This window comes from Sturnira hondurensis, unplaced genomic scaffold, assembly GCF_014824575.4.
Source record: "Sturnira hondurensis isolate 20B ecotype Veracruz unplaced genomic scaffold, ASM1482457v3 Scaffold0005791, whole genome shotgun sequence".
Lineage (NCBI taxonomy): Eukaryota > Metazoa > Chordata > Mammalia > Chiroptera > Phyllostomidae > Sturnira > Sturnira hondurensis.
The window spans coordinates 729,619-745,928 of NW_028078422.1; the positions used below are offsets into that span (position 1 = coordinate 729,619).

Genomic DNA, 16,310 nt, shown 5'->3' on the forward strand with positions numbered 1-16,310 from the left:
GGCATTCAAGAACACTCGTTTACTGAGCACCCACCGGGGTCAAATGGCCTTTTAAACACTGGAGAAAATTGGTGCCCACACCACTTCCATCAGAAGGCTTACATTTCAACGACTGGACAGTAAGCAATAAATAAATAAGTGAACAATAAGTAGGTAAACAAACAAGGTCATTATCGAGAATGGTAAGTGCTACAAGAGAAATCAAATGAGGTGATGTGCCAGGAGTGGTGGGACCTGCTGGGGCTATTTTTGGTTGCCTCTTTAATCTCTAGAAGAGTCCTCCTGCTTTTTTTCTCTCCCAACATTATTTTGAAACATTTCCAACATGCAGCAAAGTCAAAATAATTTTACAGTGAATACCCATATACCCACCACCTGGATTCCACCATTAACGTTTCACTGCATTTGCTTTATCGCATACCCATCTATCCGTCCATCAACCCATCTTATTTTGTGTGTATTTCAAAGTAATTTGCAGACCTCAGTACCATCAGTAGGGGCGGGCGTGCGGACTGGAGGTGGGAAAGGAAGGCTTCTCTGAAGAGATTACATTTGAATGAAGACTTTTATGAAAAGAAGGAATCAGCCATGAAAGGGGAATAACTGCAACTACCCAAGGACTGGAATGAGCTGGTGTGTCGAAGGAATAGAAAAGCCATCCCCGAGGCCAAAGACAAGAGGGGTCAGGCCTGAGGACAGGAGCTCACGAGGCCAGAAATGCTGTGAGTGAGGTTGCCCCTGACCGGGCGCAGCCTCTCCGTTTCTCATCTCTGTGTGTCTCTGTTTCTCTTACTTCTTTCTTCTCACCCTCCTTTTCCATCCCAGGCCGGCCCTCACCCTCTTTCTCCTTCACTTCCACCTTGTCCTGCTACTTACTCTGTGTGTGTGTGTGTGTGTGTGTGTGTGTGTGGCTTTAGGCACGCGACTAAACATCTCTAAGGCTCAATTTTCCTCTTCTGTAAAATGGAGATAGTGATGACACCTCATCTGGCTGCTGTGAAGAGTGAATGGAGCCTTAGAAGCATTCCTGGCATGAGCGGTGCTGGAGAGCTTTGCTGTTGTTATAAGTCTCCCACTTCTGTTTTCCCAGCCCCGGACCTCCGTGCCCTGGCCGGTAGCACCAGGAACCAGGGTGGGGGGTGGGACCTGGAGACAAGACTGGTACGTGTGTGTGGGGGGATTGTGAGTAGGCAGGGGGTAGCTAATGGCTGTGAGGGGGCCCAAAGTTCACAAGAGGAAGGCTCTGCAGAGGTGCCCTTGATTTGCAGAGCAGGGCAGGCTTCCTGTGCTGACACGGAAAGGAAGAATTTAGAGAAGGGGTTTGGGGGAGGACCTGGATACAGTGGGATCCAAAATGGTTAAGGGCTTGGGCCTCCAGGGATCTAGGGGACGGCAATAAAACAGATTTTGAGGTGAAGGCTTTCTGGGTTTAGGGGCACAGTGGTTGTCTCAGAAAGAGGTGAAGAATGGCTTGAGATCCTCAGTGGGACTTGGGGGACGGCCCAGGGCTCATTGAGTAGGAGTTGGGATAACGGGTCTGGACAAGGGAGGAGCAATGAATCCTGGGCTCACTGAAGTCACAGGGAAGGGGAAGGCTCTGCAGAGCTCAAGAGAGAGAATAGGAACTGGGAGGAGGCAGGGTCCCCGAGGAGGGTCAGACTGGTGGGGAGGATGGGAAGGAATCTGGGGCACATCAGGGATTCTGGAAACCAAGGAGTGCCTTGGAGGAGAGAACAGCCTGGGTCTAATGGGGATCATGAGGGAAATTTAGGGTTTCCTATGGGGACAAGAGACGTATTTGGGCCCCCTAGAACTTGGACATAGTCTGGAATCCCTACTGGGAGTTAGGGAATAGTTTGAGGTCTGAGAGGGAGAAGGGCATGGCTAGGGGTTCCCAAGGAGCAGGATATGGTTTGTGGCCCTAGGTAGCTATAGGACATGGGCTGGGTCCCCAAAGGGAGTGAGGCACGATCTGGGTTTTCACATATGGTCTGGGGTCCCTGGGGGATGGGTGTGGTCTGGGCAGTCCACCTGAGTGGTGGGGTATGATTTAGTGTCCCTGAAAGGGGTGGTTGAATCCCCTTGGATGCTGGGATATATGGTCTGGGGTCCTTGAGGGGCTGTGGGGCAGAGTCTGAGGTCACCAAGGAGAGTAGGACACGGTCTGTGGTCCTGGAGTAGCTGTAGAACATGTTCTGGATGCTTAAAGGAGGTAAGGAAGGATGGTCTGAGGTCCCCTGGGTGTTGGGACATGATCCCAGGTCTCCGTTGGGAGGTCCGGGGTGCCCAGCCAATCGGGGCGTGGTCTGGGGGGTCTCTCGGGAAGCCGGCGGGGTTGGAGGTGGGGCTGGGGAGAGGTCGGGGGCGGGCCGGCGGCTCCGCAGCGGAGAGGGGTCTGCGGAGGCCCCAGGCCCTGTCCGAGCCCCCTCCCCCCTTGCGGCGTTGGTTGGTGGCGGGGCTCGGGCGGCGGGCGGCGCGAAGGGCGGAGCTCGGCGGCGGCTCCGGAGGGAGGCGGGAGGGAGGCGGCCCCGCAGCACCGCGCCCCCTCCCCCGGCCCTCCCCCCACCATGGCGCGGAGCGAGGTGGCGGCGGCGGGGCCCGGCCCGGGGCCCCCGCGGGCTGGGTGAGCACGGCCCGCAGCGGCCCGGGAGGCGGCGGGAGGGGGCGCCGGTGTGAACGCGGGTGTGAGCGCGCGAGCCTGTGAGTGTGTGTCCGCGGCGCTGCGGCGGCCGGGCGTGCGCTCGCGCGGCCCTGTGTGTGCCCGGCGCCGGCGTGTGCGGCGCTGCTTGTGTGGCCATCCGGGTGTGTGCCGGCGGTCGGGCCGAGGTGCTGGGGCCGGCCGTGCGTGTGTGTGCCCCCGAGTGGCTGCCCCTCCGGCTGTGTTCTGGGGGGCTGGTGCGTGCCCATCGGAGGGACTGTGTGCAGGTGTGTGTGCGTGGGTTGTGTGCCCAGGTGTGGGTCCCCTCACCCCCATCCAGTGTGTGTGCTCGCCTAGCTGTGTTTGGTGTTTGTGCCCGGGTTGGATGTCCATCTGAGGGTCTGTGTAGCCGGGTGTGCCCGTTCGGGTGTTCATTTTTGCGTGTGTGTCTGCGGGTTGTATGTCTCCGAGGGTGTGTGTCTGTGCGTCCACGTAAGGTTCCGGGCCGGGAGGGGGGGCGGGAGGGCTGGGACTCAGAGCCTTGTAGGTCCAGGCCTCTGTGTGGGTTTGGGGGAAGGGAGTTTGCCGCTCCCTGGGTCCCTGTCAACTGGGCGGCGGAGGGGGGGTTCTCAGCGGTCCTTGGGGGAGACGGCCATGTCTTCCCCTTCCCGGTGGCTGGGTGGGGGGGGATGGGCAGTTGGTAGGTGGACAGATGGAGGGATGAGAGGCTGAGGGATGGACAGATGGGCCCGAGGGGAGGCACGCAGACCCGGCCCTTCCCCACCCACCCCACCCCAATCCCCACATCGGCCAGATCTCCGCAGATAGGGCCAGAGTTGCCTGCATCCAGATGGCCGGGCTGGGGGAACTTTGGGCCGCCGGTGAGAGGACTGCCTTGGACCGGTGCTCTAGGACTCAGCTTCCTCCACCCTCTGAGACCCGACTTGCTGAACTCTGACCTCTGGCCCTAGCTAGTGCTCTGGTGGTGAGGGTGGGGATGGTGGTGGGAATGAGGGATGTTAGGATTTCTTTGGCCTCCGAAGTAGGTGGGGCAAGGGTGCCTTCGGGCTGGGAGAGATGTGTGCCCATGTCTGTGTGTGAGTGTGAATCTGTTGACATGTCAGTGCAGTTTAGTATTTTGTGTGCATTTGTAAGTGTGTAAATCCTGTACAGGGCTGTTGTGTGAGCATGTGTCTGTTATGAGTTAACATCTCGGAGTCTCTCTGCAAAGGTAGATCTTTTGTGCCTGTGTGCTTGTTTGAGTGTGTATCAGCCTTGTAAGCATCTACATGTATGCTTGTGGTTCTGTGTACGTGTGTGAGGTGTGTATCAGCTAGTGTGTGCATATTGCACTTATTGGTGTAGGATTATATCAGCGTTGTGACTATGCATCATGGGTATATGTGAAGCTGTCTGAGTGTGTTTGGGCACTAAAGAGCATGTACCTGTGTATCTTTGATTGTGCAAGTGAATATCTGTTATATGTGTGTGCCTCTGTGTGTTGGTGAGTATGCAAGAGATATCTGTTGTAGGTGCATGTAGCTGGTTTTCTGCGAAGGCAGGTACATGAGTTTTTGTTTGTGTGCATCTTTGTGTGTGAATGTGCAAGAAGTCAATGTTGTACATGTGTGGTTGTATGCAGGTGTGTCAGCCTTGAGGGTATGTGTCTGTCTATGTTATGACTGCATTTATGTGTCAGTGTTGGTCTCTCAGGAGTAGGGTTATGTACATTCAAACATATATATGTGCAAGATTGTGTGCACACACATGCCTGTGTCCCTGGCACAAGGCTGACCTTATTTCTGGGCCCAGTGAGTTGGGGTCCATGTGGCATGAACTGTGATATGCTGGGGTTCAGCCAGGGGTCCATGCACACAAGTGTGCCACATCGCAGGCCAAGAGCCAGTGGGGTACGGGGAGTGGGGGGGCACAGAGATCACGCTGATGTGTCCGTGGAAATCCAGACATAGAGACTTGGGTTGTGGGCCCCTGTGAGTTTTGACACATCCGTGTGTACTGGTGTGACAGTGATGTCACATGGCAACCTCTGAACCTTCCCTAGTACCACTTATGTCATTGGAGTTGGGGGACTGGGATATGAACTCTGGAAGGAGGCCCCAAATCCCGGATCTGAAGGAGAAGAGTGGGGCCCAATTCTTGGGTCTTGAGAATGGACAGGACTGAGGCTTGGGCTCCTGAGTCTGAAGGATTCAAGAAGGGTGGGGTCTCAGACTCTGGGGCCTTGAGGGAGGAGGGTGCCGGTGTCACTGGCCTTTTGAAACCCCAGAGGACAAAGAGCTAAAGTCCTGGACTCCTGGATTTTGGAGAGTGAGCAGTCCTGAGGTCAAGACTCCTTGGTTTCCAGAGATGACTTTCTGGGTCCACCTGAGAGTACACAGAGCCAGAAGCAGGAGTGGTGAGAGTGTGATCACACCAGGGACTTCCTTGGCTGAGAGGGTCTCCGAGGCAGGTCTCCAGAGAGAGACCAGAAGGATGTTAACGGGGTCGTTTTGTTCCTTTGCAGGTACTGGCCCAGGCCCTGACTCCCTGAAGAGAGGTGAGTGGGGTGCCTCAGGCTGGGGAGAGAGATGCAAAGTGGTTGGTTTTGTTCTGAGCCTGCTGGAGGCCTGGAGCCCTGCTTCGTAAGTGCAGGGTATGGCAATGTCTTCAGGGGCCAGGTGCACCCAAGGCTGGGGGTGGAGTGGTGACAAAGTCAGGATCATCATGTTTGGGTAAGGCCTCATGGTAGATAGAGCCAGGGCATGGATGGCAGGTGGCCGGGGGAGGGGTCTCAGGCCTGGAGGCATCCCCTCTTAGGAGGGGTAAGGTGGTCAGGAGAGAGGGGTTTCCTTATGACATCAGTAAAGGGTGCAAGAGAGTTTCGTGACATGAAATGACCCATGCATTTGGGGAACGGCATGAGTGTGGTTTACCATTTTGTGTGTGCATGTGCGTGTACATGGGACGATCTCCTGGTGGTCTAGTCTGCTGGTGGCTGAGAGAGAGCGAGAGGAAAAAAAGTTACTACTACTGCTAATAATAATAGCAGCTGACACATGTGCTGTTTACTCTGTTAGGAGCTGTTCTAATCACGTTACACTGCATTATCTCACTTAACCCTCACAACCACCGGATGAGGTAGGTGCTCTTTTTTGCCCTCATGTCACAGAGGAACACACTGAGGCACAGAGAAGGGCAGTCACTTCGCTAGAGTCATGCAGCAGGGAACTGGGGGGTGAACCTGGGCAGTCGGGTCCAGGTTCTATCCCGCAGTGCCGCGCTGCCTCTCAATAGACGTTAGCTCTTTTATCGCTAGTGTTGTTCCTTCAACTTGAGTCCCACCATGGCTGTGGGAAGCAGAGCTGTGTACTTCTGTACTGTAGATCGGGGTTCTGAGCCCTAGATACCCCACAGCCAGGTAGGTGTAGTGCAGGGGCTTGGAACTCAGGAGTTCTTCCTTCCAGGCCAGGGTTTTCTGCCCAATACAGTGTCCCAGAGGAGGTGCAAGACAGAGCGGTAGAGGCCTCAGAGATGGTTGGGTACCCTGATCCTGCCTCTTTTCTCTCTTCAGCCCGGTCTCGGTCTCCTTCAGTCTCTGTCTGTCTCTATAACCCTCTTTCCCTCTCTTTCTGACTCTCTCTCGTCCGCTCTTCATCTTTATGTCTCAGTCTTCATTTCTTGTCTCCTCCACTCATTTTTTCTGCCTCTTGCTCTCTGTCTCTTCACCTTTCTTTTAGATCCTTTCTCCTTTCTCCTCTCTCTCAGTCTGCCTCTGTTTCTGCCGGTCCATCTCTCCCTCGCTTTTGTCTCTCGCTGTCTCTCACCTCTCTCTCTGACACTCTTGGTCCCTCCCCTCCACAGGTACATCCCCCCTCCCCACAGGCTGAAGGATCAGGGCCACATCAGGTCACAGCCCTGAACTGCAGGTTCCTGGGAGGTGGGCCAGCAGAGACCAGGGTGCAGGGTGGGGTGAAAACAGTTTCTCAGGGACGCCCCCCTCCTATCCTTTCCTCTTCACCCCCCACCCATCCCGTGTTGTGATGGGAGCTGACATGTCGTGGGCTGCAGCCGCCACGAGGGAATCCCTGCTGGAAGGTTTTGCCTGGAGCAGAGGCATAGCATTAGTGTGTGAGTGTGTGTGTGTATGAGCATTTATGGGACCTTGTGTGTGCCCACTGATGTGAGCACAAAAGTCTCCTCTGGGAGACTCAGAGAGCCCTGGAGGAAACCAGGCTCCGAGGAGGACTTCCAAAGACTGAGCAGGTAGACTGATGTGGTTTTCTCGGTCTCTCCCACCTCCGGACATCCTTTGCCTCTGATAGAGGGTAGGGGCTGTTATCCTTAACATTTGTTGAATACTTACTGTGTGCCAGGCCCCGTGCTTAGGGGTCCCCATAAATGAGTTCACTGAACTCTTGCAACAACCCAGTGAAGAAGGTACAATTATCCCATTTTACAAAACAGGAAAGTATGACCTAATAAGGGGAAATCATTGGTTTGGGGTCACAGAGCTAGCAAGTGGGGGAAACAGGACTTGAACCTGAGTCTGTCTAATTTCAAAGTACCTGCTTTTAATGGTAGTGCATACTTCTATGCCTGGCATGTAACGGGTGCTTGATGACCCTAATAATAACTACTAACATGTATTGAACGCATTTTTTGTGCTAGGCACCGTTCCTCAGTAGTACACCATGGGTATTGATTCATTTAACCCTCACAAAGGTAAGGCTTGTTTTTTATCTCTATTTTGTAGATGAAGAAACCGAGATTCAGAGAGATTCAGACACTCGCCCGAGGTCACACAGCTAGTAAGTGTCAGAGCTGGAATCTGAATCCAGGGAATATGGCTTTGAAATCCTAGTTAGCAGTGATTTTTCAGAATGTTTAGTGGGCACTAGCAGGCCCTGGCGGGGCTGCGCGTCCCGCCTCTGGTTGGGGACTATGAGAGATCTCGGAGCCCTTAGGGCAGGGGTGTCAAGCTCATGTTCACCAGGGGCCATATCAGCCTGGTGGTTGCCTTCAAGGGGCCGAAACAATTTTAAGACTGTTACATGTAACTAATCCTTAACCATTAAGGAGTTGAAATTACATTCAGCCCTTTGAAGGCAACCCTGAGGCGGATGGGAAAACGAGTTTGGCACCCCTGCCCTAGAGGAGGGGCAGAGATGGGGACAGGACCCTCAGGGGTGGGACAGTGGTAATCCACCAAGCAGGATTGAGATGCGGTTCTCTGCTCACAAGTGCATGCGACTGATGGTCAGTGCTGCTGCCCTCTCGCACCCCGTTGTCAGGAAGGGAGGGGCTGGGTCAGACTCCCCGCAGAACCTCCCAGGGAGGGCAGCCTGGCAAGCAAGCTCTAGGCTTGGGTGACCCGTTTCCCTCTCCTTCAGGTCTTACCGTCTGCTCCTCCTGCTCTCCCACTGCACCATGGCTCCAGGCCCCTTCTCAGCGCTGCTCTCGCCACCACCTGCTGCCCTGTCCTTTCTGCTGCTACTCTGGGTGGGGGCATCTCGTGGCCAGCCCTGCCCTGGCCGCTGCATCTGCCAGAACGTGGCGCCCACACTGACCATGCTGTGCGCCAAGACCGGCTTGCTCTTTGTGCCGCCTGCCATCGACCGGCGTGTGGTGGAGCTGCGGCTCACCGACAACTTCATCGCAGCAGTCCGCCGCCGAGACTTCGCCAACATGACCAGCCTGGTGCACCTCACCCTCTCCCGTAACACCATCGGCCAGGTGGCAGCCGGGGCCTTTGCTGACCTCCGTGCCCTCCGGGCCCTGCACCTCGACAGTAACCGACTAGCCGAGGTTCGTGGTGACCAGCTCCGCGGCTTGGGCAACCTCCGCCACCTGATCCTGGGCAACAACCAGATCCGCCGGGTGGAGTCGGCGGCCTTCGATGCCTTCTTGTCCACCGTGGAGGACCTGGATTTGTCCTACAACAACCTCGAGGCCCTGCCCTGGGAGGCCGTAGGCCAGATGGTGAACCTGAACACCCTCACTCTGGACCACAATCTCATCGACCACATCGCGGAAGGTACCTTTGTTCAGCTTCACAAACTGGTTCGCCTGGACATGACCTCTAACCGCCTCCATAAACTGCCCCCCGATGGGCTCTTCCTGAGGTCTCAAGGCCCCGGGCCCAAGCCGCCCACGCCACTCACGGTCAGCTTTGGTGGCAACCCCCTGCATTGCAACTGTGAGCTGCTCTGGCTCCGGCGGCTGACCAGAGAGGATGACCTGGAGACATGTGCCACCCCTGAGCACCTCACTGATCGCTACTTCTGGTCCATCCCCGAAGAGGAGTTCCTGTGTGAACCCCCGCTGATCACACGGCAGGCGGGGGGCCGGACTCTGGTGGTGGAGGGCCAGGCGGTCAGCCTGCGGTGCCGGGCCGTGGGTGACCCAGAGCCGGTGGTGCATTGGGTGGCACCTGACGGGCGGTTGCTGGGGAACTCCAGCCGGACCCGGGTCCGAGGGGATGGGACGTTGGATGTAACCATCACCACCTTGCGGGACAGCGGCACCTTCACTTGCATTGCCTCCAATGCCGCTGGGGAAGCCACAGCACCCGTGGAGGTGTGCGTGGTGCCTCTGCCTCTAATGGCGCCCCCGCCGGCTGCCCCACCACCTCTCACTGAGCCTGGCTCCTCTGACATTGCTACGCCCGGCCGCCCTGGTGCCAACGAATCGGCTGCTGAGCGCCGGCTGGTGGCAGCGGAGCTGACGTCCAGCTCTGTGCTCATCCGCTGGCCAGCGCAGAGACCGGTGCCCGGCATCCGCATGTACCAAGTCCAGTATAACAGCTCCGCGGACGACTCCCTAGTCTACAGGTAGGTGTTTCAGTCCCAGGGCTGCGTCCTTTCCCAAGGACCCTCCCTCCCTTCTGCCCACTTCCTTGGCCTTCTTGTTCAGCCATAGTTCTAGATGGCCATGCAGAGTTACCCTATCTCCCTCTGTCTCTATTCCTGTCTCACTGCCTCTTTCTGTTTTTCACGTATGTTGCAAATCTTTGTTAAGCACCCACATGAGCCAGACTGGGCACTGGGCTTGAACAGTGACCCTGCCCAGCACCATCTCTACGCCCTTCGGACTCATGAGCCACATCCTTGCTCACCAAAGGTGTTTGATTGTGGACCTTGCCAGTTAAACATTTTGGAGCATGAAATACACACACCCATGTGTGTTTAACAGTTACATTTATTTATTTAAAAAAATTTTTTAAAAAGATTTTTATTTATTTATCTTTAGAGGGGAAGGAGAGAGGGAGAGAAACATCAATGTATGGTTGCCTTTCGTGCATCCCCTGCTGGGAGTTGGCCTGCAGGGAACCAGCCTGCAACCCAGGAATGTGCCCTGACTGGGAATCGAACCCCGATCCTCTGGTTCGCAGGCCTGTGCTCAGTCCACTGAGCTACACCAGCCAGGGCCCTAACAGTTACATTTATATTCATAAATTATATGCCAGTGCTACTGTATTAGCACATTGGGTACATTATACAACAGAAAACCAAAGTATATAGATATGTTATTTTCACTGTCCATTGCGTTAGAAGCCATTGTCCAGGTGTGGACAGACTCGTATGGTGTGGACAGACTTAAAAAGTTACTTTCTCCCATCATCTCTCTTATTCTCGTACGTTCACATCTGTCTCTGTCTGTCCCCTCTCTCCTTCCTGCCCTCGTTAGTCCCTGAGCCCCTGCCTTGTGCTGGGCCCGTGTGCTGGGCACACGCTGACTTATTGCCTTGGCCTTGCACTGTCTGTCATCTTGGTAGCTTTTTAAGTATGTCTCACAGCCATGGACCTGGGACACAGTGGGCACTTGATAAGTGGTTCTTGGCTTCGTGAATGGCTCTCCTTTTCCCTAGCTGTCTCCCTCACGCACACTGCAGACCACCTGCTGAATGCTTAATCCTGTGTTTGACTTCCCTTGGGAATGCCCTGGCTCTTGGGGGTGCTTAGACCTGCGCCAAAAAGCCTGCCTTTTGGCCTCCATCTTCACCTTTCCCAGGGTTCGCTCGGCCACAGCCCTGGTATACAGTAGGCACTTTCCCATTGTTGGCTGAATGAGGAAATGCCTCTCTTTTCCCTTGTCTCTGTCATCCTCATTTTCTTCCATTTTAGAGTCTGGTTACCAGACACCGAATACACGCCTAGTGCGTGCCAGATTCCATACTGGACCTGGGGCCACCGAGGTACATCAGACACCGGCCCAGTTTTACAAACATTAGGGCAAATGAATGGACACAACAAAAACCTTGATAAGGCACCACCCAGGATGCTACCTCATTTGATCTCTTCAGCTCTGCTGTGCAGTGACAATGGTCCCCCTCCCATTTCACGGATGGGGAAACTGAAGCACAGTGGGGGAAGTCCCTTGCCCGAGGTTACACAGAAAGTTTGGCAGAGCTGGGATTCCAGCTCTGACCCTTCTAACTCCTAACCCTGCCCTTTTAATGTGAACACACATTTATTGAGCACCTACCGTTTGCAAAGCAGGGATTAGTGGAGACGGATAACGCATTTCTGTAAATAACTCTTGGTTTGTGACTCTCTACCTCTCTGTTGCTTTCTTTTTCTCTTAAACCTATGGCCACTACATAGTGGGCTGCAGGGAGGTTTGCAGGCCCCCAGACCCTGCATATTTTCAGATGTTGGTGGCCCTCTGTCCCTAGCCAGGCCCACAGACCTGGGGCCTCTTCCCTTCCCCGAGGGCCACAGTTCCAGTCCTCTGTCCCCCATTGCAGATGCCTGTGCTGTGGTGCTACAGGGGTTAATTTCCTCACTGCTGCCATGGGCAGAGGTGACATCCAATCAGAAGCCTGCTCAGCTGCTTGCTTGGGTCTTGCAGCCAATTAGAGACACATGGGTTTAAGCTTTCTTAAGGAGCCAGCCTCTGTCCTTGAAAAGGGGGGAGCCCCTAGCAACTGTTTTTTTTTAGGGAAAGGAACAAGAGGAATCCAAGTCTCTCGGAGAGGGGAAACGGGAGGAAAAGGAAGACACAGCCTAGGGACCAAGGTTGGGAGGGAAGGGCTGGGGGTGATCTGTTAAATGGAAGGCAAAGGGAGAGCTGGAGAAGTGGATGGGCCTTTTTTGAGGGGCTAAGACCCTCACTTGAAGTCTTTGGCTTGGAGGGTGGCTCTTGGTGGTGGCGGGGGGTGGGGAACCTCCAGGAGGTGGGACAACTGAAGTGGGTTTCAGGACCAAAAGGTGGCCTGGAGGAAAGGTGGCCTTTTGAGAGGCAAGAGGCCGATGGAGATGGGGGCATGGCCTCTCAGAGGGGGTAGGGCTCCTGCATCATGGCCCCATGCAGATGAAGAGGCGGGCCTTGTCTCTGGTGCCCCACGAAGGCCTTTGGAGGAGGGGAGAGCCTGTGAGGTTGAGTGCTGGGAGTGCAGCTCCCTGTGGATGAGCCAGTCCCGGGTTAGCCAAGGCTGGGCATGGCCAACAGAGTGGAAGGGTGTACCTGAAGGGGCAGGGCCTGGCGGGGCCGGTCTGATAGACAGGGAGGGGTACAACTGGCAGTAGAGTGTGAGCCACGGCAAAGGGTACTGGCCAACACAGGGTGGGAGGCAAGCTAGTCATGATGAAATTATGAAGTGCCAGGCTTTGGGTATGTTAACTCCTTCACACTCCACATCATCTCTGTGATGTGCTAATTCTTAACATCCCATGGTGGGGGTGGGGGCGGGGAGGCAATGAAGCACAGGGTGTTTAAGAGACTTGTCTAAAGTCACAGCTAGCAAGTGGCTGAAGAGAGACTCAAATCCAGGCAGTTTGGCCCCCAGACTTGTCAGCTTAACCATTTCTTTGCATTGCCCCTAGTTTGAGGGCAGATGCCCAGAGCCACAAAAGGGTATGCTTGCTTGGCTACGTTTGGCCCAGTGATAGATGAGACCTACCTGGGGGTGTGATCTGGTGGCTTGTGCCAGCACAGGGTGGGATGCATACAGAGCAGTCTCAGGACATGCAGAGAGGCACAGCAGGGGACCCTTGCCCAGTGTGCCACTGCGAAGTGTGGCACGGGAACATGTAGAGGGGCTTGGGAATTGTCTAAGAAGACAGATGCAGCTAGATGTGTTTACCTGAAGGTGGGGCATGCCAATAAAGGGAGTGGCCTGGACTGTGGTTTCCCTGAAGGGGCAGGAATTTGTAGAAACGAGGAACTAGAGGCCTTGGCTGGGTAGCTCAGCTGGAGTATCATCCAGACAAGCCAGGTTTGCAGGTTTGATCCCCAGTCAGGGATCATACAAGAATCAACCAGCCCTGGCTGGGGTAGCTCAGTGGATTGAGTGCAGGCCTGCGAACCAGAGGATCACGGTTCGATTCTCAGTCAGGGCACATGCCTGGGTTTCAGGCCAGTTCCCAGCAGGGGGTGCACAAGAGGCAACCATACACTGATATTTCTCTTCCTCTCTCCTTCCCTTCTTCTTTAAAGATAAAGAAACTTTAAAAAAGAATGCATAAATAAGTGGAACAACAAAAATTGGTTTTCTTTCTCTCTCTCTCTTTCTCAAACCAATACATACAAATTTAAAAAAGAAAAGGAACTAGGAAAGCGTCTGTTGCCCCACTAGGGCATGCTGGTAGTGGGAGTGGCCTGTAGTAATAGGGCCTCTTAAAGGGTGGAAATGTATAGATGAGAGACCTTGGATGGTAGTTGTTGTCCTTACTATGGTGAGACACAGCAAAAGGATCATGTCCCTTGAGGGGAAGACATAAAAGCCATAGCACTCCTCTCCTGCTGGGGCTAAGATATGTAGATGAGGGAACATGAATGACATATTGTCCTATGGAGAGGGTGTGGAGGGGGGGAGTGGTCTGAGGGCAAGGCACACACATGAAGGGTGTGGCCTGTAGCCATGATCCTGAGAGGTTGGACGTTTCTTGCTTGAGTGGCCGCTGTTGTCCCAGTAGAGAATGTGAAACAGGTAGGGACACGTGGTTTGGTTTCCCCCACTGGTCACCACAGGTGGGGCGTGCAGGTGAAATGGCTTCCTTCAGAGTGGAGCTAACCCCTCACTGATCCCTCCACCCCCCGCAGGATGATCCCCTCCACCAGCCAGACCTTCCTGGTGAATGATCTGGCAGCGGGCCGAGCCTACGACCTATGTGTGCTGGCAGTCTATGACGACGGGGCCACGGCGCTGCCAGCCACGCGAGTGGTGGGCTGTGTGCAGTTTACCACGGCTGGGGATCCGGCGCCCTGCCGCCCGCTAAGGGCCCACTTCTTGGGTGGCACCATGATCATTGCCATCGGGGGCGTTATCGTCGCCTCAGTCCTCGTTTTCATCGTTCTGCTCATGATCCGCTACAAGGTCTATGGCGACGGAGACGGCCGCCGCGTCAAGGGCCTCAGGTCGCCCCCGCGGGTCAGCCACGTGTGCTCACAGACCAACGGCGCAGGCGTGCCGCAGGCCCTGCCCCCGCCACCGCAAGACCGCTACGAGGCGCTGCGGGAGGTGGCTACGCCGGCTGTGGCCGCAGTCGAAGCGAAGGCCATGACGGTCGAGATGACTTCCGCAGAGCCGGAGGCGGCCTTGGGGCGCTCCCTGGGCGGCTCTGTCACCTCGCTGTGTCTGCTGCCTTCGGAGGAAATCTCCGGGGGGGAGTCTCGGGACGCAGTGGGTCCTCGGAGGAGCCGTTCCGGGGCCCTTGGGCCGCCAGCTTCGGCGCCTCCCACTCTAGCTCTGGTTCCTGGGGGAGCCCCGGCCCGGCCGAGGCCTCAGCAGCGCTATTCGTTCGACGGGGACTATGGGGCGCTGTTCCAGAGCCACAGTTACCCGCGCCGCGCCCGGCGGACAAAGCGCCACCGGTCCACACCACACCTGGACGTGGCTGGAGGGGGCGCGGCCGGGGAGGACGGAGACCTGGGGCTGGGTGTAGCCAGGGCACGCCTGGCCTTTGCCAGCACCGAGTGGATGCTGGAGAGTACCGTGTGAGCGGCGGGCGGGCGCCGGGACGCCTGGGCGCGGTGGACAAACGCCCAGCTGTCTGGACGCGGGGGCAGGACTTGGGGGAGAAAGCACAGCGTCGAGACCTCTCTGACTGGGTGGGAGACAGGTCCTTCTCCTCCCTGGAGGGGGCGCTGCTGCCTCGGTCTAAGGCTCGAGGCCACGCCCCCTTGTCCTGGGCAGTTACGGGGCAGGCCACCAGGGTCTCCTCCCCCAAAGACTCTTCGCCCACTCCTGCCCTTCCCCCGCGCACTCGCGGACCTCGCTGGAGCCGGTGCCTTACACAGCGAAGCGCGGGGAGGGGCAGGGTCCCACCAACACTGCAGCACTGAGACACGAGCCCCCTCCCCCCGCCCGGGACCCGGGGCGGGGGCGAGGGGCCCATTTCTTGTATCTGGCTGGACTAGATCCTATTCTGTCCCGCGGCGGCCTCCAAAGCCCCCACCTCCACCCCATTCACCTCCCTGGTTCTGTCGGGTCTGGCTTGGGGCCCCCTTTTCTCTGTTCCCCATCATTCGTCACTGATCCGCCTCTGTCTTCTCTGTCTTATGTCTTTGTTCCTTCCTATTTGTCTCTTTTTTCCTCTGCTCCATCGTCTCTTCTCCTTATGCCCTCTCATATTTTGTCCTGTCTCCAGGTCTCTCCCGATTACCTAACCCCACTACACATTCTCCCGGGCAGGTCCCACTGGAAGGACCAGACTCTCCCCATTCCTTCCTCTTTCCCAGAATAAATCCCCACATGAACAAAGTCCAAAACAAAGTCCTCCTCCATACCGGAGCCAGGACCCTCCGCCGCAGCAGAATTAAACTTTTTTCTGTGTCCGAGGCCCTCTGCTGATGTCTGTGTGTGTCCTTGTGTCTGGGGGGCTGCGGGGTGTGTGTATGACCTGGATTATACCATAACGACTGAGACTGAAGGAAGGATGGCTAACTGGGACCAGGGAGACTTGGAGACAATTTCCTATCCTCTGAGAGACTTAGAGGTGGGAAATAATAAAATGATAATAGTTAACATTTAGTGAGTGCTTACTATGTGACAAAAACTTAAATCACTAAATTTCACAACAACCCTAGAACATTTACAGTTATCCCACCTCACAGATGAGGAAATTGACACCCAGAAGCGTTAAGCACCGTGCCCAAGGTCACAGAACCAGAAGGTGGCAAAACTGAGTTTTGAACAGGTAGGCAGCCTGACTTCTGGGTCTGTCCTCTTAACCACAGAATGCCACTGCTGAGCAGCTAGTGAATGCTCATTCCCCACTCCAGCGCTGTGCTAAGCCCAGCTCATCTGTCTGGGGTTGGGCAACTGTCCAAGGTAAGATATCTTTGGTTCCGTTTTACAGGCAGAAATCTGAACCAGGGAGAAGTGACTGAAGTCACTTGCCCAAAGATCCCCAAGAAAGTGTGGAGCTGGCAGTTGGGTCTCAGTGTCTGTCTGTTCCTTACCACTGCAGGATGTTGCTTGTGGGGCTGGGGAAGGGCCCCAAAGACCTCAGGCTGAGCGCCAGTGTCCAGAGCCAGCCTGGGGAGGGAGGGGATGAGGGGAAGAGCTCATTGGTTGTTCTGGCTGGAATAGGAGGGATCATAAGTGGGGGAGGGATTTGCTGGGGGCACAGAGGATGATGTGGGGAGGGGTAAGGTAAGGTAGTGGTTGGAGAAGGAAAATTGATTGCGGGGCTCCCGAACTCTGGTTGGGGGGCCCTGCACTGAAAAC

The 16,310-nt window shown here is 55.7% G+C and overlaps 1 protein-coding gene across 9 annotated transcripts; it reads left to right on the plus strand.

The window, feature by feature from the left end:
- The first annotated feature begins 2,545 nt into the window (after positions 1–2,545).
- On the plus strand, positions 2,546–15,419 carry LRFN1 (leucine rich repeat and fibronectin type III domain containing 1). Of its 9 annotated transcripts, none has more exons than XM_037047506.1 (6): positions 2,546–2,623; positions 5,163–5,280; positions 5,716–6,901; positions 7,392–7,446; positions 8,029–9,468; positions 13,682–15,419. In XM_037047506.1, exons 5-6 carry the CDS (start codon positions 8,066–8,068, stop codon positions 14,577–14,579), a joined length of 2,301 nt encoding a protein of 766 aa, XP_036903401.1. In that variant the 5' UTR covers positions 2,546–2,623; positions 5,163–5,280; positions 5,716–6,901; positions 7,392–7,446; positions 8,029–8,065; the 3' UTR covers positions 14,580–15,419. The 9 variants fall into 9 exon arrangements, with proteins under 9 accessions (XP_036903401.1, XP_036903404.1, XP_036903403.1 ...); XM_037047509.1 differs by having other exon boundaries at positions 5,716–5,776; XM_037047508.1 differs by having other exon boundaries at positions 5,163–5,195.
- The last annotated feature ends 891 nt before the right edge of the window (positions 15,420–16,310 follow it).

Bases quoted from the DNA above. Each gene is read 5' to 3' on its own strand.
- LRFN1 (XM_037047506.1), top strand. From the start codon at position 8,066: ATGGCTCCAGGCCCCTTCTCAGCGCTGCTCTCGCCACCACCTGCTGCC. The intron at 9,469-13,681 runs GTAGGTGTTTCA...CACCCCCCGCAG, and splicing joins GACGACTCCCTAGTCTACAG to GATGATCCCCTCCACCAGCC.